General features: G+C 50.0%; 1 protein-coding gene across 1 annotated transcript; it reads left to right on the plus strand.

Annotated features, from left to right (window-relative positions):
* Nucleotides 1-541: 541 nt before the first annotated feature.
* IFNLR1 (interferon lambda receptor 1) lies at nt 542-20948 on the plus strand (the record flags this gene model as incomplete). Its single annotated transcript, XM_080801727.1, has 8 exons — nt 542-550; nt 820-1138; nt 4517-4640; nt 10848-11032; nt 13275-13417; nt 14879-15038; nt 15580-15713; nt 16796-20948. The coding sequence occupies 8 exons, from the start codon at nt 542-544 to the stop codon at nt 17585-17587; spliced, it is 1866 nt and encodes a 621-aa protein (XP_080657853.1). The 3' UTR covers nt 17588-20948.
* Nucleotides 20949-26646: the final 5698 nt, after the last annotated feature.

Genomic DNA, 26646 nt, shown 5'->3' on the forward strand with positions numbered 1-26646 from the left:
TCTTCATCACCCAGAAATTAACAACCACGAACATGCTGGTATAGATCCTTGATCTGTTATCCATGCCTATGGACGTACAGATTTTTTTTTTAAGATTTTATTTATTTATTTGGCAGAGAGCACAAGCAGGCAGAGCAGCAGGCAGAGGGAGAGGAAGAAGCAGGCTCCCCACCAAGCAGGAAGCCCAACTCTAGACTCAATCCCAGGACCCTGGGATCCTGACCTGAGCCGAAGGCAGCCGCTCAACTGACTGAGCCACCCAGGTGCCCCATGTGACATGCAGATTTTTTGTTAATGGAGCCGTATTTGGCTACTTGCTTTTCTGCTACTGAGTATGTTGCAAACATCCCCGAGTCATTACATATCCCTGGGCAACATCCTTTTTAATGACAGTAGACTATTCTGCGGAGAGGCTGGTCCTTGCTCGGAGGCGATTACTGTTGGGGTGCGGGGTAATACACCAGGGCTGTGGTGTGGGAGGCTCCTGCCTCCCCCAGAACGAGTCCGTTAGCTCTGGAGGCTGCCACTCCCGGTGTGAAGGATGCACACGGTAACAGGACCGACCCACCAGATTTTCAGAGGGATTAAAGTAGACAGTGTGTGGGAAGGGCTTGGCTTAGTATCTGATGCATAGACCTCGCTCCGACACCGCCAGTGGTGTCTGGAGCTGTGTTGTTAAACTGGCTCTGAACACTTCTCTTAGTCCTCTTTGAAAGCCCATACTGGAACTCCTAACTGCGGTTATTGGTAATAAGCAGTTCTCCTTCCCCGCCCTCCTCCCATGTACGGATTTACCGACACCCCCACCCCCACCCCCAGCGCCCAGATCCGGCTGAACAAAGGGCAGTGCGGGCACAGAGGAGCCACAGCGGTCATGGAGCGGGGGCGGCGCACGGAGCCGGCTGCCAGCCTCGCTCGCGGCTGCGGGACTACCCCGGGGAAAGCCCCCGCCCGGCCCCGCCCCGGGCCCGCGAATCGGCCTCCCAGTGGCTGCTGGCCGCGGCAACCTGCCGGTGGGTGAGCCCGGAGGCTCCGGGAGGTGGGACCTGGCCGCGCCGGGCGGGCAGCGCTGGAGCCGGCCTGGCGGGGGCCGGGCGGTGGGTCCCCCTGCTGCTGGGCCTGCTGCAGTCCACTCTAGGTAAGCGCGGGCGCCGCGGGGCGGGCGGGCGCCGCGGGGCGGCCCGGGGCGCCCACCCCGGGTGGCGGAGCGCCGGGAGGGAGGGACGGGGCCGCATCCGGCCCGCAGCCGGCCGAGCTGGTGCGATCGTCCCCGCCCACCCACCTCCCGTCGTCTTCTGAATTGGGACTTGGGACGAAACAGACCCAAGGCTTTGAAATTCCTTTCCCGTACGAAACTGATCCAGTTTCCTAATGCCAATTCCGCTCCAGGTGCACAGGGAAAGACAGTGGCAGTTGGAAAAGCAGCCGCGCTGTTTATAAAGTGCTGCTTAAGGTTTCCTAAAGGCGCTGCCCCCTGCATTAATACGAGACTGGATCCATTAATATGAAACTGGATCCTCGCTATCAAGGGAAGTCCTGCCCTCCTGCGCAGTCCCCTTCCCTTCCTCGGGCCGGACGGTTTCAGAAGCGCCCAGACTGAGCGGAATCTGTGCGCTGCTGTTACTCTAATAAGCCGACTTCTTTTGTGGTCTCCCACTGGTAAATAAGGAGGCAGGGTACAAAATACCCCAGGCTGGGACCCAACCACCAAACCCCAGCCAGTCAGGAGAAGGTCCAATAGTGCCCCCAGTCTTGGACTTCCTGGTCTCAGGCTAACAGTTTAAGAGCAAGAAGGGCCCTTGGGCATCATCTGATGCTAATATCAAAAGCCAACGTTTCTTGAGCAACTTCTATTCCCCTACTTAAGTGGCACAACCCCACCGTCCTATAAGGTAGGGGCTGTTCTCTCCCTGTTCAAATGGGGAAACTGAGGCTCAGAGCAATCAGGGGAGTAACCCAAGAAGGAAAGCGCAGGAAGAGAAGCCTGAAGCTGAAGCTGAAGCAAGCATGGCCGGCTCTGGCCGTGGGGTGGGCAGCTGGAGGAAGACCGTCAGTCCACCAGGGTCAGCTCATGGATGCTCCAGCCCCTGGCACGTCCACAGCAGGAGCTGTCATTGCAGCTGGTAAAGGACAGTGCCTCTGTGTGTATGTGGGGGTGGGGTGGGATTGTCTGTCCCCCTGATTCACTGTCAACTTCAATAGTTTCCCTATCTGGATCTAACTACACTTTTACCTGAGGAATATTTAATGTACCCAACACAAACCGCGGCCTGTGATGGTTTAGGGTAAAGCACAGTCAGATCCAGGTTCAAATCTTGACCCCCACACAAACTGGCTGCATAGCCTCAGGCAAATTATTTATCATCTGTCTCTGAGTCTAGTCCCCTGAATGGAAGCAGAGGGACATCCACCCCATAGGGCGGTTTGTCCTAAGGACGGAATGAGGTTTTGTGCAGCAAGTGTCAAACCAGTGCCTCCCACCCTTCGAGGGCTCAGTAGCCGGTAACCACTCTAGCTGCTGTTTCTGCTCTGGGCGTGTGCTGCCCACAAGATCATTTATAATCCACAGACTTTGGCCTCTGCGGCTCACCGGCTAGAACAGCTGGGAACAGTGACAGCATCTGCACCCCAGTGATCCAGTTCCAAGTGGGGATCCCAGGATGAGGTGGAAGCTGTATTTAACCCATATTTTAACCCATATTTGGGTTAAAAGGCCAGGGGGAGGGAGCTGAGGCAAGAGCCATCCGTAGACCTGCCCCCTCCCCATTCCCTCACTCCATTCTGTAACTGGTGTGGACTTCCATCATCAATACACATTTAATTTACACATCATACATACACATAAATATACACCGTGTGACCTGTGTGTATACTTCAGGGAGCTGAATTCTAACAGGACCCATGAGCTCCTATAGGGCAAGAATGGAATTATATTCCTCTTTGAGTCTTCTGGCACACAGTGGTCCACAGATGTCATTGGCCAGTAGCAGTTCAGAGATGCTGGAAGGATAAAGTTGAACAAAGCCCCATGAGACCCTCAGGAAGGAAGTGTAGTCAAGAGCTCAGGATTTGGAGTTGACTAGGTCTGGCTTTGGATTCTGATTCTATAACTTATTACCTGGCGAGTCTTCTGTTTCCCTCATCTCTAATGTGATGATCACGGTTAGTGCCTACCTCCTAGGGAAGTGGGGAGGATTGAAAGAAAATGGTTAGGACACAATACACATTAGCTGCTACCGTCATCACCATCATCCCCATCACCCTCACTACCACTTCTTAGAGATGTCAGGGAATTGACATTTGAATCAAGTCTTTAAGAGATTAGATGGCCAAAAAAAAAAAAAAAAATTTTTTTTAAACGGTGAACACCAGGCAGTCAAAGACTCCTGGGTTCAAAGTCACCCAAGAGTATGTAGTTGTTTGAGAAGGACAGGAACCAAGATTGGCTGCAGGGGAGCCTGCTGGGGAGCTATCAGGGAGAGGTCGACAAGATGGCCTGTCACCTATTTCAATAAGGGGCATGGACTTTATCCTAAGGGCCAGGGAAGGACATGGAACTGGGGAGAGGCGTAATCAGGTGTATATTTCAGGAGGTGAGGGTTAGCAGTGGGGAAGACGTGTCAAGGAGGAGACGTAGGGGCCAGGTCACTGAGACGGTGACATCTAAGCCAAGATGTGAAGGAAGCAAAGGTGCGAGCCTGACAGAGATCCAGGGAGGGGGACTAGTCTAGGCAGAGGGAACAGCTTATGGAAAGGCCTGAAGGGGGAGCGTGCCTGGCATGCTCTAGAAATAGCAGAAAGGCCTGTGTGGCTGGGAGCAGGGAGCACGGGGAGAGCAGTGGGTGGGATTAGGTAGGTCTTGGGGGTGGGGGTAGGGTTATAAAGACTTTTGATTTAGCCTTGAACGAAGTGAAAGCCATTCGAGGGTTTAAAGCAGAAGAGCGACATGATCCGACTTTCACGTTAGCCCTTGCCCCTCTATGGAGAACGGACCTAAGAGACAAGGTTGGAAACAAGGAGACCAGTTGGGAGGCCTTTGGAATGATCCGAATTTCACAAAATTTCACATTCATTCAACAAATACTTTTTGTTCATCTTCTCACGGTCAGGGACCGTGGCAGGCAAGCTCCAGGGACATGGCTAAGAACGGAACTGAGCCTCTGCTCCTGTGACCCTCAGGGCTGTTCCCTCCCAGAGTCCAGCAAATTCGGTAGATGTTAGATGGTTCCTGTTGGAGGTCTTCCCCTGAAACCCTCAGGTGCCAGATGGGCCGAGGAGGCCTAGGGAGGGGAAGGGGCTGCGGTACAGGCAGTTAGTGGCATGGCTGTGATCGGAATCCTGGCCCCGGGTGCCCAACCTACATCATGTCGCCCGTGTTTTAGCTACCCCAGATGACACCTGCTTCTCAAACTCACTGAGCACGTGACTGCCCACCACACTGCTCTTCAGCTCCAGATGGCCCGTGTCAAGACCGGCCAGGAGCTCCAGGCTTCATGACTTCTTTTCTCTCCCACAGGGAAGCCCCTTCTCCCCCCTCCCCAGAACGTGACGCTGCTCTCCCGGGACTTCGGTGTGTACCTGACATGGCTCCCAGGGCCTGGCTACTCCCAGAACGTGACCTATTTTGTGGCCTATCAAAGGTAGAGGGGAGCCTCCGGTCGTGTTTGGGGAGCCCGAGGAGGTGGGCAGAGGCTGGAGGGGTTTGTCTGGGACACCTGCACTGGGTGTCATCAGCTTCCTGGTTCTGTGTCCCACGGGAGACAGCATGTGGCAGGTGTTTGGAGACTGTGTTGATAAAGGTCTGGAGGTGGGGGAATGATGCTGATTAGGGAACAGTGCACAGGTGTTGGGTCTACTGGGGCTCTGGAGGATTTTTTTTTTATGTTTTTAATTAACATATAAGTATTATTTGCTTCAGGGGTGTAAGTCTGTGAATCATCAGGCTTACACGATTCACGGCACTCACCATAGCACATACCCTCCCGAATGTCCATCACCCAGCCAGCCTATCCCTCCATCCCTCATCCCCCAGCAACCCTCAGTTTGTTTCCTGAGATTAAGAGTCTTTTGTGATTTGTCTCCCTCCCTGGTCCCATCTTGTTTCATTTTTTCCCTCCCTTCCCCCCATGACCTCCGCCCTGCCTCTCAAATTCCTCATATCAGAGAGATCATATGATAATTGTCTTTCTCTGATTGACTTATTTCGCTTGGCATAATATCCTCTGGCTCCATCCACATTGTTGCAAATAGCAAGACTTCATTTCTTTTGATGGCTGCATAGTATTCCATTGTATATATATATACCACATCTTCTTTATCCATTCATCTGTTGATCGACATCTTGGTTCTTTCCATAGTTCGGCTATTGTGGACATTGCTGCTATAAACATTGGGGTGCACGTGCTCCTTCAGATCACTACATTTGTATCTTTGGGGTACATACTCAGTAGTGTGATTGCTGGGTCGTAGGGTAGTTCGGGAGGATCTTTGAGAAGAGTTGGAACAGGGCTTGAGTAGAGCTACAGGGACCCAGTGGTGGCATTCTCCAGGACCTGAATGAGGAGCTTGGAGTTGTTCTAGCTGAAAAGGGAGGGCATACGTATCTCCTGCAGAGCCTGTGGTGGGCATCCCAGAGGATCACACTTTTCCCTACAGAGCCTTGAGATCCTTCTCAGCCTGGCATTCCAGGCAACCATAACTAATCCAGAGAAATCCGAACATGGAAGCAGAATTTGCTGATCTTTGCACACAGATAGCAATCGCTTGAGGTTCTTTCGTAAGAGAGTAAGATGATGAAAGCAGGTTGTCAAGAGGACTCCTCTAGGCCGGGTGAGGAGGGCGAAGCAGGAAGGGGAGGTGCGTGCCGAGTACGCAGGACCCACCTGTGCCAGGCTGAGTTCTAACGTCTCGCATGAATGTTTCACTTCCTTCTCCCTGTATACCCAGACAGGTCTGCACTTCCCCTGTTTTATTTTATTTTTCAAGATTTTATTTTATTTATTTGTGGGAGAGACGGTGCAAGTAGGGGGAGGAACAGAGGGAGCGTGGAGCCCACCAGGGAGTTCAACCCAGGACCCTGAGATCAGGGCCCGAGCGGAAATCAAGAGTCGGACACTTAACCGACTGAGCCCTGCACTTCCCCCAATTTTAGAGACCAGGAACCTGCGCTCAGAGAGGGGCTATGATCTGCCCGAGGGAACCAGGGAAGGAGCCAGAAGAAAAACCCCAGCCTGTCTGACCCCAAAGTTTACATGCTTCCTGTTCTGTCGTAGTCCCTCCTTCTATAGCATCCGGATGTGAGTAAGAGGGTGGGAGGCCTAGTTTGGAAAAGGGCAGATTGCCAGCAAGCTCTCAAAAGAAAGAACTGTACAGGGATGTATCAGGAGGCAGGAAACACCTAACATGAACTGTGTGCTTGTCATGTGTCAGGCACTGTGTCCACACTTAACCAAAGTTATTCTCACACAGCCCCATGAGGAGGGGTGTGACACCTGCCGTCTGCAGGCAGAAAACGGGGGCGCCCTGAGCGTGGTTTGCTCAGTCACGCCACTGAGAATAGTGGAGCCAGGAAGGGCTGATTAGAGGTCAAAGTCCATCCTCCAGACCTTTGTAATACTGTCCTTCTCTTTTACACTTTTTGAACACCTGTGAGGATTCTTAAATGATGATATTCTAATTGTATGATTTTTTTCACTTATTAAGTGGAATTATTTTACAAAAAGATGCTTCCTCTCTTAGAGTATTTGACATTCAGTGTACCTTTCAGATAGGTAAGACAGGACAAATGCTTCATTTTTTTGTGCAAGTTTCCAAGGTCATGAATTGGTTCTCTGTCATCTCCCAAAGGTGATTGATTTGGTTTCTTTGTTATCATTATGAACTCTAGTACTTAAACGTAGCTGATCGTCTCAATCTAATACAACTTGTCTATGCATTAAAACTTGAATCATCCCATTTGGAGGCAGTGAAAAATCCTTTCAAGTTCAGTCCCAAGTCCTTTTATGTTTATTTTTATTTTTTTTAAAGGTTTTATTTATTTGTTTGACAGAGAAAGAGATTACAAGTAGGCAGAGAGGCAAGCAGGGGTTGGGGGAGGCACGCTCCCTGCTGAGCAGAGAGCCCGATGTGGGGCTCCATCCCAGGACCCTGAGGTCATGACCTGAGCTGAAGGCAGAGGCTTAACCCACTGAGCCACCGAGGCACCCTCCAAGTCCTTTTAATTTGATGCTAGTAATTTTGGTTATTTTGTTGCTGTTATACCAAGATCTTCCAGGCTCATTTGCAGAATCCCGACCTAAAACCTGAATCAGCCATTTCACCATTTAGTAGAAAATGGTTTTAAAGAACAATGTATGTGCTAGCTGTGCTGATCTCCACTTAGCTATTGCTCTCAATCTTTTCAGTAAACAGGGTGAGACTGGTAGGTAGGTAAGCAGGTAGGTAGGTATACAGATCATTCTAATCCCATCTCTGTTTCTGGCTTCTACTGAGATGGCTGATTAAGTTAACCATGAGTCCCATCCATGATCTCCAAGTTTCAAATTTCCCAACCACACCCTCACCCTTGGTGTTCCTTCTAGAACTTACTTTCTCTTTTTTTTTTTTTTTTTTTTTTGCCATATGCATAGGCTGAGAATTTTCCGGTTCTGGTTCCTTTTGGCCTAACAGTGCTTTCTACACACCTCTCTCCTCTCTCCTTTTACCGTAAGAAGTAAGGAGAAACCAGGTCACGTCTTCAATACTTTGCCTAGAAATCTCCTCAGCTACATATCCAAGTTCATCACTTTTAACTTCTATTTCCCACAAAACACCAAAACGCAATTCAGCCAATGTCTTTGCCACTCTGTAACAAGGATCACCTTTCCCCCAGTTTCCACTAAGACGTTCTTCCTTTGCATCCAAGTTCTTCCTAGAACCGCCTTTGACTCCCTGTCCCTACCAACAGTCTCTTCAGGGCACTCCGGGAATTTCTAGAATGCACCTGAAAATTCTTCCCGCTTCTAGCCATTCCCCAGTGGCAGAGCCGCTCCCACATTTTTAGCTATTTCTTACCTTAGTACCATTTATGGTATTAAAATCTGTCTTAGTCTGCCAGAGTTCCCAAGACAAAATACCATAGCCTGGAGGGTTTGAACAACAGACTCCTACTTCTCACACTTCCGGAGGCTGAAGTCCAAGATCAAGGCGTCCGCGGGTTCTTTCTCCTGAGGCCTCTCTCCTTGGCTTGCAGATGGTCGCCTTCTCTCTCTGTCCTCATGTGGCCTTTTCTCTGTGTGAGAGCGTGCCTGATATCCCTTTCTCTTCCTTAAAGGATATAAGTCCTATTGGTTTAGGGCCCCACCCTTATGACCACATTTATTCCTCATTACGTCTTAAAAGGCCCTATCTCCAAGGGCCTATACAGTCATATGGGGGGGGTTAGGGCCTCAGCATATGATTTGGGGGGAATATAATTTAGTCCGTAATACCTAATAAACTGGATTTCATCACACTTAAAACTTTTACTGTTAAAAAAAAAAAAAGCCTGAAGAAAATGAAAAAGTCAGCTACTACAAAAAAAAATTCTCCATATATATACACTGGAAAAGGACTAGTATCCAAAACAGATAAAGAATTCCTGCATCTTAATAATAATAAGACAAATCCCCCCAAAAAAACTTGAATCATCACTTCACAAAGGAAGATACTCGAATGGCCAAAAAGCCCATAAAAAGATGTTCAATAGCCTTAGTCATTAGGGAAATGTGAATCAAAGGTATAATGAAACACTACCACACACCAACTGGAAGGCTTAAAATGAAAGGGATTGACAATACTAAGTGTTGGCAAGCATGTGAAGGAAATGGAATTCTTGCGTTGTTGGTGGAAATGTACAGTTGCTCTGGATATCAGCTTGACAGTTTCTTGTCATGTTTCACCTTCAGTTGCCAAATCTCCCAGATTCTACTCCTAATGCTTTATTTACAAGAAATGAAAAGCTATGTCCATACAAAGACTTGTACATGAGCATTCCTACCAGTTTAATTCATAATAGCCCTGACATGGGCTGAGTTGTACACCAGCATATTCGTGTGCTGAAGCCCTAACCCCCTGACATGAGTGTACTTGGAGATGCGGCCTTTCACGAGGTAATTAAGATTAAGTGCAGTCATAAAAATGAGCCCTTAGCCAAGGGAACTCTGTGCTAACATTTTTGTTCATATTTTGTTTCATGTGTGGCTCAACTAGTTCAGTTCTATTTATGCAACTTTGATAATTACATTTTTCTTTTTTTGTGTGTTTTACATACTTACTGCTTCTTTTTCTTTGTTCAATCATCAATTACTGAGTAAAAATCTCTCATGATGATTGTGGATTTTCTGTTTTGTCCTACAGTTTTGTCTGTTTTTGCCATATAGTGTGTGTGGGTATTTAGCAGGTAGATAAGAGAGAATTTTTATATCTTCCTGAGAAATGAAGTAATTTCTCATTATGTGGTGATTCTTCTCATCTTTCATATTTCTGTGGACTTTGAAGTCTATATTTGGTCTCATATTAATATAACCACACCAGGGTTGTTTTGATTATTATTGTTAATGTTTACATGCTATAGCTCCACCAAGAAACAAAACCGAGGAATTCTTCCCAAAAATCTGTTCGCTTTGCCATACCCATCTCAGCCTCCTTCATTCATGTATTGCTCAGTGCCCAAACCCAGGAGTGACTGTGGCTTCTCCTCTCCGCGTGTTCCACATCCCATCCATGAGCAGGTCCTGCCGGCTTTACCTCCAGAACATATCCCCAGTCCAGCCCCTTCTCGCCAACCTCACCGCCGTTCTCCCTTAGACCACTGCTGCAGCCTCCCAGCTGATTTATCAGAGTGATCTTTTATTTTTTTTAAGATTGATTTACTTATTTGAGAGAGGGAGAGAGCATGCGTGCACACAAGAGCCAGTGGGGGAGGGGAAGGGGAGGGGAGAGGAAGAGAATCTCAAGCAGACTCCCCACTAAGCACAGAGCCCCATGTGAGGCTTGATCTCACAACCCTGAGATCGTGACCTGAGCCGAAACCAAGAGTCAGATGCTCAACCAGCTGAGCCACCCAGTTGCCCCAAGAGTGATCTTTTAAAAACAGAAATTAGATCATCTCAGGCCCCCTATTCAGAACTTCCCAGTGACTCCCTAGCACACTTGGAATAAAATACAAGCTCCTTACCAGGATGTGGAGGCCCCACCTAATCTACCCATCCGCCCCTCCCCCCACCTCTCCAGCCTGTGCGCACGTCTCCCTCCCTTGCCCACTGGCCTGCCGCCACGCTGGCCTCCTAGCTTTCTTCCAGACAGGTCAAACTCCTTCCCACTGTAGGCTCTGTTTTTCCATTCCTTCCCGCGGGCCTACCCTGACTTCCTTGCTATCAAGGCCTCAAAACGAGCTTCCTGGCCTACCTTTGGAAAGCAGTCCTCCCCCATTCCCCATTCCCGCTGCCCTTACCCACTCCTGGGTTCACCTCGCTGGTGGGATGATTGTCTTTCTCCCCTTCCCACCAGAATGGAAGTTCCCGAGGGCAGGACCTGTCAGGCCTTGTAAGTTCCCCAAGAATAATGCCCAGTATGAAAGTCCCTTCTTCGGACCCCGGTGACGTCTGCAGGTTGGCATCACAGACGTGCGTGTCCCCTCTGACAGCCACACAGCACCCAGCACGATGCCTGGCATACAGCAGGTGGCCTGAAAGGCCTGAATGAAGAACACGGGAACCGGTTGCTATGGACAGTCGGGCAGATGGAGGAACAAGGGAGCACTTGTTTGCTAAGCCCTCGCATCCCAGAGGCTGAGTCCACAGCCCAAACTCCCCTGTCTCCTCCCTCAGCGCTGCGACCCCCAGACGGTGGAGAAAAGTGCGGAAGTGCGAAGGAACCAAAGAGCTGGTGTGTTCTTTGATGTGCCTGGAGAAACAGGACCTGTACAACAAGTTCAAGGGGCGTGTATGGGCGGCTTCTGCCAGCACCAGGTCCCCCATGGTGGAGTCCAAGTACCTGGATTACCTTTTTGAGGGTAAGTCTGTGGTTAAGGGACCTGGTGGGAGACTCCCTGTCCAGGAAATTTGGCTAAGTAGCACTGCTGTCCTGGCCACCGTCTCCCACGTCCCCAAAGCAAGGACAGCCACACGTAGCCTGGTTTCATGGCAGTGGCTTAGGGGACTTCCGCCAGCACCAGCCATTCCATTTACATCTTTTTCTAGCGATGCTCTTTATCGTCTAGCAAGCACAACCTTAGTCATGAACTATGCAAGGCATTTTATATATTTATTCCTATTTTTTATGTTCAAATTCTCTTTAAGAAACCGTTTTTGGGGGGCATCTGGGTGGCCCAGCCAGTTAAGCATCTGCCTTCAGCTCAGGTCATGATCTTGGGGTCCTGAGGTCAAGCCCTGCATCGGGCTAGGGAGTCTGCTTCTCTCTCTCTCCCTCTACCCCTCCTCACCGCCCCCCCACCACCACTTGTGCTCTCTGTCTCAAATAAACAAAATCTTTTTAAAAAAATAAACAATTTTTAAATTCCAGCTTCCAAAGTAACTTCTGTGCACTGTAGAAATTGGGGCGGGGGAGCGAAGGAGAGAAAACTAGAGAGGAAGGCATCCCCCACAGGTACCGTATTCAGAAATCACCAGTGTTAACACTGAGCCAGGAGAGTACTTTTCTCTTCCCAGTGTATTTTATTTCTAATCCTAATGACAAACCTGTGGGGTTCCTTTTCATCAACCCATTAAAAAAAAGAAATAAAGTACGATTCACAAAAGCTAAGGAACTTGCCAGGATGCACAGCTAATGAGGGGTAGAGACGGAAAGAGAATCTGGATCTTTCTAATCTTGGCCATGGTACTGGACCAGACCAAGAGTGAGGTGGGGTAGTAAGAAGGAGAAGAGAAATATTCAGACAATAGCCCCTCGGAGCTGAGATCTGTAACCTGCTGCCCAGTCTTCTCAAAATATGTGAGAGCAGAACACGGCTTGGAGAGAGAGGAGAAAGGGCTTGACTGGAAGGTGGCAGGGAGGGATAGTAGAAAGGAAGAGCTAACCTGGGTACAAGAAGGTGGCTGGGTGGATGGATAAGAAGGGGAGAAGGGAGGGGGTGCAGGAGGTTACAGCAGAGACGGGGAAGGAAGAAGGCTGCCTGGAAAGACACAGGCTAACTGGAAAGGAAGCACGTGTGGATGGGAAGATGGAGGACAGGAAGGAAAGGCGGATGGATGGATCCGTGGGTGGATAGAAGGATGGGAAGAGGAAAGAGGTGGAAAGACAGGAGGAAAGGGGGAGGCAAAGGAGGACAGAAGGGAACAAGGACAAGAAGGAACGGTGTATGGAAAGTAAAGAAGAATGGGTGGGTATGGAGGAAGGAGGGCAGGGAAGTGGGGGGCTGGCTAGCCTAAAGGCAGGAAGACAGTCTGAAGGAACAGGAAGAAAGAAAGGAGTGTTGGTTGGTAAGAAAGGAAGGATAGGCACGCAGGCAGCCAGGCAGGCTAGAAGAGCGAAGGACGAACCAGTAGTTGGGGGGACAGGGAGAAGCGATCAGGGTGGAAGGAAAGATACAGCGAGGAGGTTACTTTTTTATAATTATTAATTGTGTGTTTGCCTCCTCCTCCTCCTCCCTGAAGCTCTCCTGACTCTCCCACAGCACACCCCCAAGCCGGAATGAGCCTTCCTGACTTTCGCCACCCTCGGCTGGGGCCCTGGTCATTTACTCTCTTGAGTTTTGATAGTTGCATATTTCATTGCCCCCTGAATTTCCTTCAGCTCCTGGAGGTCAAGATCCCCGTTCCCTCCAGCTTCCTGTTCAGGGCTTAATATATTATCAGTGTCCCTGGACTCTGACCTACAGATCTGGGAAGTAACACATGTGCGTTGTTTTAAGCCACCCTCTTTGTGGTGATGTGTCAGCAACTGTAGGAAGTGCCAGGGGACAGGATTCTGACAGACCCGTGGTACGTGCAGGCACCCAGGGGCAGGGGCCAGCAGGAGGAAAGGCAGGTGAGCTGTGAGCCTGGCCTGTTCATTTCAGTTTGCCCTTCCAAATGATGAGAATAGTGGTGTCTCCCTCCCAGGGTCATTGCAAAGCTGAAATAAAATGACTTTAAGGCTCTTGAGGCATAGTAGGTGCTTAACAAACACCAGAGCCACTTTGCCTTTTCAGGAGTGTTCTCTGAGTTGGAGGGTGGGGGCAGGGGGCAGGGTGGGAGGGCAGGCCTGCCTGGAGGCAGGGGGATGGATGCTGACAGATCCTGTTCCGTTTCTGCCAGTGGAGCCAGCCCCACCCACCCTGGTAGTCACTCGGACAGAGGAGGTCCTGAGCATCAATGCCACTTACGAGCTGCCCCACTGCATGCCCCGACCGGATCTGAAGTATGAGGTGGATTTCTGGAAGGAGGGAATCAAGAACAAGGTAAGAAGCCCCTTTCCTGCCCCCCAGGCTGGACCCTCCCCCACCGCCCCACCAAACCCCAGTGCCTCTCACCCTGCCTGCCTACTTTTTGCACACCTCCTCCAGGAAGCCCTCCCCACATACCTCTCACCCCTAACTCTGTAGTCAGGCCCTGATTGGCCTGTGCACCACCCCTCCCCTGCCGCCACCCTTCTCCAATTAAGAAGCCAAGTATAAGATGTCCTGCCTGTGCACATTATAGGTAGTAACAGCACACCCGTTTTCTATCCAATATATATTTTTTCAATTATGAAACCCTTTTTGTCCAATGAAAGCTGATTGAAGTATGATAGGCCCTAGGAGGCCTGCTTGCCAAGCCACTGGTTTCATTACCAACAAAAAAATCAGAAAACACAGATACATTCTTGGAAAGAACCTTAAAGTGCCCAGAGACTACCACAAATATCCAGCTTCAGACTTGTTTCTCATGTACGCACGTGTGTGTGTCTGTACACATTGCTTGATGGCAGGGGTTGGCAAACGTCTTCTGTAAAGGGCCAGATAGCAAATATTTTCTTATTTTGAGGGTCACGTGGTTTGTCCAGCTAGTGGACTCTGCCTCTAACACAGGGAAGCTGCCACAGACGACGGTTGGATGGACATAGTTGTGTTCCAGGGAAATGCGATGTGCGGAAAAAAAAGATGGCAGGGCAGATTTGACTCATGGGCTGTAGTTTACTAACCCCTTTTCTTATTCCTTCTTTCTTTCACGGAACCCCCCAACATTCACACTCCTGACCACTTGCTCATATATTCTGGACCCTAGATCTTCTTCCGACACGGTCCCTGTCTCCAGGACCCTTGGGTAAAAATGTAGTGGGAGCCACGGGTGTCATGTTAAATGTTCCTCCTTAAATTATGTAAAAGAAACAAGTTCTTTTAATTTTAATAATCTATTTCGTCTCATCCAATAAAATGTTATCATTTCAACATGTCAATAATATCAAAGTTCCTGGCAGGTTTCACATCCCTTTTGCACAGAGTCTTTGAAAGCCGATGTGGATTTTACACTCAGAGCTCATTTCAGTTTGGACCAGGGGCTGCTGGACTGGGCAGGGCAGCCCTGGACTTTTCTGGGTCCGTAATGACCAAATGACTGAGATGCTCCCTACATTGGGAGGCCCTGAGGGCGGGAAGCCTGAGGAATCTGGCCTCCAAAATGGGGACCTACAGGCCCCGGGGGCAGGGGGGGTGCCCACAAAGGTGACCCTGAGGGACAAGGTGGTTTTGAGTGCTCACCTTCTCTACTTGAAGACTCAGAGGAGAAGCTAACATTCTCCTAATGTTGCTAATGTTGCCTCCTCATGCTTAGACTGTAATGCAGGGAAAGAAGAGGCAGGGATCCCAGGAGTATCCTCCCACCCCACCCTGTCCTGTCCCCACAGCGGGTCTGCCCACACCCCCTGCCATCTCTCCAAACAGACGCGATTTCCAGTCACCCTCCATGGCCAGCCAGTGCAGATCCCCCTGCAGCCGGCTGCCAGTGGCCACTACTGCCTCAGCGCCAGGACCATCTACACCTTTGGTGATCCTAAATACAGCGAGTTCTCCAAGCCCAACTGCTTCTTCCTGGATGCCCCCGGTGAGTGCCAAGTGATACAGAGGTGAGGACTTCCCTGCCCCCCCTGGGACTTATTATCTCCATCCTATGGTGGTTAAGAGCGTTAAGTCTGGAAATAGACTCCCCTCGATTAGAATCCCAGCTCCACTGCACTCACTGTGTGTCTTTGGGTAACTTACATCACCTCTCTGAATCTTGGTTTCCATAGTCTGTAGGATGGGTTTACTCTTATGAGAATTACACGGGATAATGCATGTGAAGCCCACAGCACACGTATGGTTAGAGATGGGAGCCGTGGTCATTGTTTCTGCCGTTCTTTTTTTTTTTTTAATGATTTATCTATTTATTCGAGAGAGAGAGAGAGAGAGCGCACGTGCACAAACTGGTGGGGGGGAGGACAGAGGGAGAGAATCTTTTAAGCAGACTCACTCCTGAGCGCAATCCCAGGAGATGATCCCCTGAGACGGTCACTTCGTGAGCCAAAACCAAAAGTCAGATGTTCAACCGACTGAGCCACCCGGGCGCCCCCATGTTTCTGTAATTCTTATTTTTCCTCACTTAGGAGCCAGCTGGGCATTCCTGGTGCTGTTACCACTTCTGCTTCCCCTGCTATTGGTCATTGCCATAGGCTTTGTGATCTGGAAGAGCTTCAGAGAGAACCCCTGGTTTCAGCGGACAAAGACGCCATGGGCCCTGGTACGGCAAGACTGGGTGTGTGCAATAGAGGGGGAGGAGTGTTGAAGAATAAGGAAATGGGTCTGCACTTAAAGACATGAGTCAGATAGAGTATCAGTTAGTCCAGACTGCAAAAATCTCCTATCTTCACATCTAGATTTCCACCATTAGTAATTCATTCCTTTGGGAGCAAATTCAAATGGCAAATATACCTGGGAGGGAGACGTGCCTTAAGTCCCCATAGTGAAATCCTCTCTGCTATGGATTTGTCAAGTGCTGAGAGCAGAACCCCCAGCCCTGGGACTCAGGAGGGATGCCCGAAAGGGGGAGGGAGAGAGGGTGATGCCAAAAGGGGAAATCTTAGAAGGATCCCAGCACTTAGTTCACAGTTTAACCAAGGGTGAGTCTTGCCTAGGCTGACCCCGGAATCTCCTCACTTGTCTGCTGAGTCACTCCCTTAGAAGCTGGGGCAGGGGAAAGGCTGGAGAGGTCAGATGGGTCTGACTTGTTCGAATGAGGGCCTGGTGAGGCTGGCTAGGCTGTAGGTGCAGCTCAGTGGGCCCTCGGGTCAGGATGGCTTTGAGGATGGATTTTGGGTACCTGCCGCCCAGAAGTGTTTTCTAAGTCCCTAGCTCTGGGACCTGCAGGGAAATCCCATCTGAACTACAAGCTGTGTGTTAGACATTCTGTGCTCTGCCACACACCTCCACCTGCTCATTACATGGAAAGTCACCACTCTGCTTCCAGCAGCCAGCACCTGCCCCGGGGGGCTTCCTCTGGCCTCTGATGTCCACTGCGCCGGTGCACGTGACTGGCTGGGGAACCAGCATCACTGTCACCCTTCCCACCCCTCACCCGATGGTGCCCTGAGGTACGTGGGCTGCACTGGCTTCCAGCTGCCCCCTAGGGGTAACTTGCCTGACGACAGCCTCTCTTGGTGGCTCTCCCCCAGCCCTGGTGAATTTTCCCTTACTGGTGTTTCCTGGGATCACTTCCCCAAAGAACTACTTACATTTGACTCCTTGTCTCGGGGTCTGTTGTCAGGAGAACCTGTCCTTCAGGAAAGCCCAATTTTCTGTTCTTTTCTCCCCTCCCCAAATCAGGACTTTTCTGGATACAGATACCCCATGGCAACCCCTCATCCCAGTGGTCCTGAGCCCCTGGATACCTTGATCCTCTGTCCCCAAAAGGAACTGACCAGAAGGGCCCGGCCAAGCCCCGGAGTCAGGACCGCAGCCACCATCCAGGCAGGACCAGAGAAGAACAGTGCTGAGGAGGAGGACGATGAGGAGGACGCAGACGACAATGTCAGCTCTCAGCCCTACCTTGAACCACCCTCCTTCCTAGGGCAGGAGCACCAGATCCCGGGAAACTCTGAGGCAGGGGACACCTGGAGCCCTCCCGTCCAGGTCGAAGGCTGGTCTGCTACCGATGCTTCAGACAGAAGCTGGGCCAGCGCGGGGGGCTCCTCCCCCTGGGATGAGTCTGAGTCCTCTTGCTATTTGGCCAAGAAGACACCAGGCCAAGGGCCAGGTGGGGACGGGTGTCAGGAGCCTCTCCCACTGCCTGAATTCTCCAAGGACTTGAGTTTCCTGGAAGATCCCCAGAAAGATGACCTCTCCTCCTGGGCCAGCTGGGGCTCTTTATCACCAGGGCTGGATCTGCTCCCTGGGGAGCCCCCAGTTTCTCTCTGCACACTGACCTTTGGCTGGGACAGCAACCCTGAAGAGGAAGAGGAGGAGGAGGAGGAAGAAAGTGAAGATGGAGGAGGAAGAGGAGAGGGAGGAGGGAGGGAATCAGAAATTGAGGATGACAGTCCTCGCAGCTGGGGGGCCGGGAGCCTACAGAAGACTGAGGTCAGAGGTCAGACCCTGGGGCATTATATGGCCAGGTGAGCCATTCCCCAGATCCGCCCCCCACCAAGTCTGGTGCCACTGAGCTTTCCTAGGACCTAGGACCGAGATGCCACTGAGACTTGAGAGTCTGGGAGCATCACCGCTGAGGACACGGAGGGCTCTTGAAGCATTTCAGAAACCCCAGGGTTGTTGTCAATTGCCTTGAGCAGTAAGAAGCCACCGCATCGTCTTTGACTCACCAGCTTTGGGCTGAGCTGCGGGAGGGGTGGAGACCAGAATGGGCTGAGGTCAGAGGTTGGTTGAGTGTTCTTATCACCCCCACTGCCTTTTGGAGTGACAGGCCAGTTAGGAGAATCATCCCTAACAGAATCATCCACCATGAAACTGGTGAAGTCAGGTCACAGTGGACACCAGAGGCTGTCCTGACACCACATGGGGCCGTCTGGATCTGGGGGGAGGGAATTGGGAGCACATCTTTATCACTGTCGTGTCTTTCTCTGGCACCTGTTGAGCTCCCCCACCCGCAGGTCTCAGCCTCCTGGTTCATGAATTGTCTCGGGTGGGCCCTGGTAAAGAAAGATCAAGTAAGCAGGGGATGTTGGAGAGGAAGGGAGAGGGTAGTCATTATTCAAATCCCAGCCTCTGACTCATGGAATTACATACCTTTTATGATCAGATGACCTGGATTCAAATCCCAGCTCTGCCATTTACCGGTCATGGGACCTTGGGTAAGCCACCTTCCCTCATTCTACCTGGGTTTTCTCACCTACTGCTGAGGGTCCCAAGAGAGAGACGTGTAGTGTGGTGCCTGGCACATCACTGGTACTCTCTGCATGGTGGCTGGTAGGCTTCTCCATCCTCCCAGGCTCTGAGAAGACTCCTTGGCATCTCCCACCTGTGACCCCTAAACTCTGAGCAACTAACATTCACCTTTTAGTGGGTCTCACCTCCGATCTACCTCCTGCCTTCTACCCTAACTTCCTCTCTCCTCTTCGTCAGGAAACTGCATTCTCAGAAGCCAGAGCCCAGCCAAGAGGGACCCTGACCCCTCTCCCCTTTCCCGGAAAAGAAGGAACCAAACGATCCACCTTCCAGGGATCTGCTTTGTTGGGGTTGGGGTTGGAACCGGCAGAGAATTGGACTCCTGGGCTGTGATCCCTGTCATTGACAGCACTTTAGACAGACTCCTTAATTATAAAGAAGTCCCATTTTCCCTTCTAGTTGTAGAAGTTGCTAGAAGATTCTAGAAGATGCTAGAAGAATCCAGCATCTTCTAGCAGCGGGTATGTTAAAAGGTGAGGGAGAAGCAGTAAAGCATCCCCCAAACTAAAAGGGCACTTCGAGACCAGGAGATGAAGAAGGCCACTGCATAGAGTTTATGCACAGTTTTATTCAGGGTAACTCACTGACGGGGGGATTGGGTGAAGGGTGATCCGTGCAGAGGCATAGTTACTCTGTGCAAAATCCAGGCCTCAGTCCGCAGGTATAATAGAGCCAGGGGACATTCAGAAGGGCATTGTGGTAAGAGCAGAGGGTTTGCACACAGGCAGGGCTGGAGCACACCTCCTTGACAGCTAACTTATCATTAGATCCTCTGGCACCACCTGTACGTCAGGAAGGGGAAAGTCTATGTTATCTCTAAAGATTCATGGGAGGCCAAAACAAGCCTCCCACCCTCATCCCGGCCCTGGTGGGCATTTCTAAGGTGTGTATATGAATCTCCAAGAGCCCAGAACACAGAGCCTCAAGAGAAGTCATGGAGCGAACATGAACAAGACGGAGGGCCAAAGATGGAGTCGGTATGGTCAGCGCCCCTACAAGGGGCTCTCCTTACCTGGGGGGTGGTGCTGGGTGTTCTCAAGCCACTGCCTTGGGAACCCATCCCCACCAGCATATGGACAAGCAGAGCTGAGTCTGTACCCACAGGGACCAGGATTTTTGTCATTTTGTGGCTGGGCTCTGAACCATCATGGTTCTGTGACTTGGGCCCCGCCATTTAACTGCCAGGACTTACATTTCTCCATTTCTGAAGAAAGCGTCTTCGTAGCCACTTTCCCCACGGAGCTGTGTTGTTTTGAAGGCAATATGAAGGTTGACCGTTAAATGAAAGATCTAGAAAAGGGCATCTGCTCCAGGGCTTCTCAAGCCACGTTCCCAAACGGTCCTGGGTTTCATGGAAGGAGTCCCAGTCGCAGGGGGAACCATGGGCCATAGGATCCCCCACTTCAAGCAGAGCGGCCTCCCTGAGCCCTGGTGTACCCCCACGGCGTTCTGTGTGAGGGTGTTTAGGGGATTCCATGGCTCAAGAAGTCAGCAAATCACTTTCTTTTTTTTTTTTTAAAGATTTTAAGTATTTATTTGAGAGAAAGAGTGCAAGTGAGGTGAGGGGCAGAGGGAGAAGCAGACTCCCCATTGAGCAGGGAGCCCGATGTGGGACTTGATGCTGGGACTCCGGGATCGTGACCTGAGCCGAAGGCAGACACTTTACAGCCGAGCCACCCAGGTCCCCAGCAAACCACTTTTTTAATTGAATACCTATCTTCTGTTTCAAACAAATGTCAACTCACTTGCATGTTCATAAGGGTGAGATGTCTGGTCTCTGGCCAACTGGGCCAACCCATGTGCCCTTGGCCATGTCAACAAAATGCGGGGATCCTCAGCAAGGATTTCCGGGAGCACAAAGCTGGCAAGAGGCCTTCAGCACGGCTGGGACTCACACATCCATGCACACACACGCACGCAGGCAGACACACATGTGTGTATGGCCTCAGGAGCTGAGGCTTGTCTGCGTCCCTAAGCACAGAGAAGAGAAAGGGCGTCTGGGACCCAGATGAGCTGCTGCATGGAAGTAATTTCGAAAAACTACAAGCTCTCATCACTATTGTCTTAGGCCTCTGTGAAGGAACCACTTAATCTCTTTTCTTAAACCTTGTCATTTTTATTTTAAATCTTGTTATTTTTTTAAGCATTGCTTTCAAAATTTCATTTCTGAGAGAGGCTGAGTTTTTCAGTAATTCTCAATGCCAGCTCTTTTATCATCATTAAGTCACTAACAAAAAGCCACGGGAACCATTAGGAAAGAGTGCGATGTTCAATGTCATAATTTGTCAGGTGCGCTCAGCCCTTAACTGTTTACAGACCCCTCTCCTGCACCTGGTCGGGGTTGCCTAGCATGAACTCTGGGGCCAGCTGGAAGGATGGGTGGGGGATACCCTAGGCTAAAGCCACACTGTGATTCTTTAGTGCCCTGAGATTATGCACTGTTTTTAGGTATTTGTATCCATGTCTAATTTTGTTCTGTGTTGATATCGTATTTAAATAATTTTCTAATGGTCTTGGGCATTTACCCTAAACTGTTCTAAATAAAAAGCTCTATTTTTAGAGAAAATGGCAAGATTGCATGGAGAGATGTGTGTGTTCCTATTTCTTGAAAGCTCCTCCCCATTCATCTAGCTCTTAGACCACAAGGGTCTTGTCTTGGGTCCCCAGCCACAGACCCAGAGACCGGGATGTGGACATATAAAGCAGTGCTGGGATTCCAGAAAGCACCAACAGGGGAGTGGGAAGCCAGGGAGGGAGGGAAGGCAGCCTGTCCTGTTACGTAATCAAACATATCACCGCTTTGGGCAGCTGGGGCTCAGTCCCCGCCTAAAGGAGGGCTTAAGGGGTTCAGTGTGGGACTCTCCAGATTTGTTCGTCCAGGAGCAGGAGCTGGGGAATGTATCCCCCAACCCTGTCAGTCCTATGCAGAAGGCCACTCCCCGCTGAGAGTCCTTGATCTGTGCTGTTGGAATCCATTGAGCTGAGTGCGTGAGAAAGATGAGTACCTCGAGGTCGGGGGAAGAACACCCAGGTCACCAGCTACAGTGAGGCCCACACTGTGCCCACGACCCTGGCATCTCACCCTATTGCAATGATGGTCTGGGGAAAGATACAAAATGCCTTCTGCAGCCAGCCTGGCAAACCTAAACTCATTCCAGTAGATCTCTGCTGAGAAGAAGCTCCTGGATTCCAGCAACTCTCCCAGGACCGACTGGTAACTGACCAGCATGGTGCCTTTAGATCGCCATCATCTATAGGGGCTAGGGCTGGTGCTAGACCCAAGCTGACCCTATCCAACAAGTCCCTCTCCGTGGAATTCAGAAGTCTTGGCTGCCTGGATCTAGAACAGATAAGTTCCAGCCTGCTGTGGCCCCATTTCCCTCTCCAAGGAACAGGAGAGCACAGCGTGCAGAAGAAACAAGAACGAGGCAGCCAGGGGGACTGCCGAGATGAGAAGTGATAAACCCTGGATCCCGTCCATTCCTGAGGCCCAGCTGCTACCCTGTCCCAAGCTTCCCAGCACCATAGTTTTAAATCAGCAACCTGGGCTGCCAGTTCCTTGTAACCGAATATCCTCGCCAACTCACAAAGAGACCAGATCGTGCATGTTACAACTCGTGATCAGGTCGGAGCATCTGACCCTTGAATAGATGTGCGGTAGGTCCTTTCCAGAACACAGGGCCGAAGTTCCTCTCCAAGTGATCCCCAGTCACCTCCCAGCCTGCCCTCCAATGCCAGGTCGCCTTTGGAGGGACTCTTGGACTGTTTTTTGCCCACCTGGCAGCCAGTGGTGGGTTAACAGGGCCGCTGGATCACACAGGTTCCTGGAGCTGGGAGAGGGGAGGGTTAGGGTAGCAGGCGTCACATCCTGAGAACTCCTTGAGGGAAGGGACGGTTTTCTTCCTGGCACTAGCACCTGGCATGGGGTGGGGGCTTGGTGTTGAATAAATTAATGAAGGAATGAACAAGTGAATTGACCTACGAACGGAAGTCAGTATGGGCTGGCTATGGCTCAGTTCCATATAAGGTAGCCAGAGCTTTGCATAGTAGATGACACCATCCCACATCTTAAATTCTTGTCGCAAGTGAATAACCGCCCTCCCTCAGCCCAGATTCTGCTCTGAGGGGGGGGAGCAGGGGATCAACGCTGCTCAATGAGTGAAATGGTGAGGAAGGGAGCAGACACGGGAGACAACAGAGTACCTTCACCCCCTAATTGTAACTTCTTATTTCCCATCATTTGGGACCTGATCGATGGCTATTTGCTTGCAGCTTGTATTCATTCACTGTGTGCACCAAGTAGGGTTAACAGGATGAGAGTTGGTGGGGGGGCGTTAAAAAAAAAAGACTTTAAATGAGTGAGTCAGATCCTCAAGTCCATTACTCAAGAGATCCCGCTTGGTGCCTGGACCCATTCCAGCCCAGGGAGCCCCACCTCTTGGCATGTGATGATACGGAATGCAGAGGTCTGACAGCTTTTTATAAATTATCAAGAGGTTTTTTTTTTTTTTTTTTTTTACCCCGCTTCATTGCCTCTCTAAGTGGATGAGGAGGACGAGGCAGGGATCTCAAGGTAAGACCATCTCAGGGTACCCTGCTGTGGTAGGAAAAATTACCAGCAGGTGGTGGGAGGCCCCTGTCCAGGGGCCGATGCCTCCAGGGCAAGTCCTATCCATTCTGGCAAAGCAAAGCCCACCCCACAGAAAGCCTCGGCCTCTCTGGGCGCTATGGAGACATCTCAGCAGCCAGATTCCAGTAGGGGCTCAGACTCCCCGCACCCCAATTCTTATCTCTGAGCTCCAGGCCCGGTCATGGAATGCCCCCCACACCCTGCTCCAGCCACAGTGCCTCATCTGTAGGATCAATGCCCTCGCTTCTCCCATCCCTTGGAATTTGGCCGCAGAAACGACAGAAAACTCAGACTCCTAAGAGAACATTTATCACTCCCCCCAACCCCATGCCCAGACGCCCAGGAGTCCAAGTTGTTGCCAAGGTTTTTAAAGGCCCTCCCTTGGTCCTTGGTTCCTCATTTTGCAACAGGAGACTCCCATGAGAGTGCCTCCTCAGAGACTGTCCAGAGACACAGGCATGTTCAATCCTCCCAACAACACTGAGGAATAAAGACTTCCGCTTCCCTTTTGCAGATGAGAAACCTGGGGGTCAGAGATTAAGCCACCTGCACACTTCAGGTTCAGTGGCAGAGTGGGGATTCGAACCCGGGTCTATGTGCCCAGAGCCCACGTTCTATCCACTTCCTGGCTCCCGGGGCACACAGGAAGCTGGACACCCAATTCTAGCATGAGACACAGAGCTCCTTAATGTTTTGATGAAGAAGCATGTTCTTCTAAGCACGTAATAAGCTTCAGGAATTCCTCACCCTGAGAGCAAACTGAAATGATAAGTGGAGTCAATAAAGGCTGAGATGAATTTGTGTTAATGTCACTGACAGTGGCCATGAAGGGAATACTTGGACGTCAGGGGAGGTTTCCAACCCCAAAGTGACCGCTCAAACTCCAAGGACCCTTAGAGGATTTCTAGACCCAACCTCCTTTACAAACAAAGAAACTGAGGCCCAGAGAGGAGACAAAACCCACCAAGGTCACCTGGAGTCAGGTGCAGGCTGGGGAGCAGACCCAGGCTCCCGACCTGGCACCCTAAGTCAATGTCCCTGATTGACACAGCGCAGGCTTGGGGCGGGACTCCAGAGTGAGTCTGATTCTCCAGCTCGTCTCTAAGAAGAGGCCTGGGGCTGCCAGGGCTTAGCCCCTTGCTCTCGCCATCTTTGAACCATCAGGGACCCCCTTCAGGCTCTCTCCCTGCTGAGTCAGCAACCAGGGACACTCTCCCCTCCCCCAGCACACACCCCACTGCCCTCTGGTGTTCTTGCTTCTGCAAAACAGGTTCTGACATCCCTGGGTGTTGAAGGAAGGGACAGAAGCAAGTCACATTCCCGAGTATTTGTTATTTTAGGACATGCTTTTTCCACAATTTAGGGGTGTCCACCACCAGTACTGGCCTGCTCCCCCCAGCATAGTCATCCATTCAGCAAGTATGACCCGGCACTTGCTTTCTGCCAGCTCACGGTAGATGCTGAGATATCAAGGAGAGCAAGTTACACCTTTTGTCTCCAAAGTCGGCAACGGGGAAAATGTGTGATACACATGAGGATGGGTGAGATTCAGGAAGGGGAAACCTTCCTGGGGAAGGTTTGAGGTGGGTTTAATGGTTAGGATTAGTGTTAAGGTTAGGGTTAGTGTCAGGAATGAGGGTTAGCGTAAGGTTTACAGTTCGGGTTAGTGTTAGGGTTTGGTTAGGGTTAGGTTTTTTCAACGATGTTTCTGATGTCTCTGCTTGCCATAACTTTGAGTCTGTCATTTTTTAGTTTTAAACTGGGTTAGGGTTAGGGTTAGGGTTAGGTTTTTTCAAAGATGTTGCCATCTTTTAGTCTGTCCTTTTTAGTTTTAAACTGGGTTAGGGTTAGGTTTAGGGTTAGTTTTATGGTTATGGTTAGGGTTAGGGTTGGTTTTAGGGTTAGGGTTACCATTAGTGGTTGGGCCTTAGGGGTAAGGTTGAGATTTTGGGTTAGGATTTTTCAAAGATGGTGCTGATGTTTAAACTTTCTTTTAGTTTGAGTCTTTCCTTTTTGTTTTGAATCTTGGTACCTGTAGAATAATACTAGATCATCCCAAAGTGCAGGTCGAGAGCACTAGAAGTTCTTTAGGGTCAAGCTTTGCTGAGCTGAAGTGTCAGTAACATCTTCCATGAAAGATTTCCTTCCTGTATATGTTTGAAGAAGAGATGGTCTCTCAAAGAAAGAGAAAATGAAATTGCAGATGGTTGGATCAGTCTAGACAACAGCACTTACCTTATGCCTTTTTTTTTCAATAATGGTGCTTTTTTTTATATATAAAACCATATATTGCCTTGAGGAACTTTAGAAAATGCAACTGTGCCATGGAAAGAAAGTAAGAACCACCTATTGTTCTACTAATCCACCTCCCAGATATAATTGCACTTATATTTTCCTTTTATAGTCCTAACATTTAAGACTTTTTTCTCTATGTGTGTATGTGGGTAGTTTTTAAAGACTTTATTATTTATTTATTTATTTATTTATTTATTTATTTATCTATGAAAGAGTATAGGTGGGGTTTGTGTAGGTTCAGAGGAAAAGGGAGAAGCTGACTTCCCACTGAGTGGTGAGCCTGATGCAGGGCTCAATCCCAGGACCTCGGGATCATGATCCGAACCGAAGGCAGACGCTTAGCCGACTGAGCCCCTCAGGCGCCCCAATGTGTGTTTTAACTGTGCTTGTACTGTACATAGTATATGCCATGCTTCCTCTCATTTAACAAAATATGGGGAATCTTTGGCCCCTAACATTTTCTCCCGCGCTATTCAAATGCAACACTGTACTCATCTTGCATTGGGTGGACAAACCATTATTCATTTAGCCAACCCTCTATTGTTTGACATAGAGGCTCTTCCTTTTTACTATTAGAAATGATGCCTGAATGTTCCCACATTCTTATCATTTTCTGAAATTACAGGAAATGACTGCCACGAGCCCTACCTTCATTCCCGCAAAGCACAGCTCAGATTTGGCTGTTTTGTCAAACACACTTTACCAAAGACTCAAAGCTGATAGAAAGAAAACATTTACAACACACAAAAGAAAAAATTTAAATGCAGATTGCAGGATATTATAGCCTGCTACATCCAAAAGCCGTAGGCCATCATCCCACATGGGGAACCTGCTTTGCTATGAGGCACAAGGAGGAGCAGCAAACATCCACCGTCTCCTCCTGCCAGAACAAAGCCAGGCAGCCACAGCTTTTCTTTTGCTAACAAGGAACATTCTGGAACACATTTTCTGTGCCCTTGCCTGCTCCAGTTATTGTCCTCAGGAAAAATTCCTAACAATAAAATCACAGGGACAAAAGTCACATGCATCTTGCAGGTTTTTGAAACACAGCATCAAATTTTTGCACTTTTTTTTTTTTTTTTTTTTTTTTTTTTTTTTTTGCCTCTGAGCTTCCTGATAAAGCACTGAAGAGTCTTGGGTAAAATCAGTCACCAGACCAGATAAACGAGCTGGCCTGTCACTGTTACTGTCTTCTGCATGTAGGAAGGGAACTCCCTTGGATCCTGCCCAGGACTTGGAATTCCGAAGCACACAGACCAGACACCTTTGCACCTCGCTCCCCCTGCTCAGGCCCCACCTCCCCCTCCTTTCCCCGCCCCTGTGGCGTGGCCAGGTGGAGCCCAGTGCTGCC

The sequence above is a fragment of the Martes martes genome (genome assembly GCF_963455335.1).
Source record: "Martes martes genome assembly, chromosome: 4".
Taxonomy (NCBI): Eukaryota; Metazoa; Chordata; class Mammalia; order Carnivora; family Mustelidae; genus Martes; species Martes martes.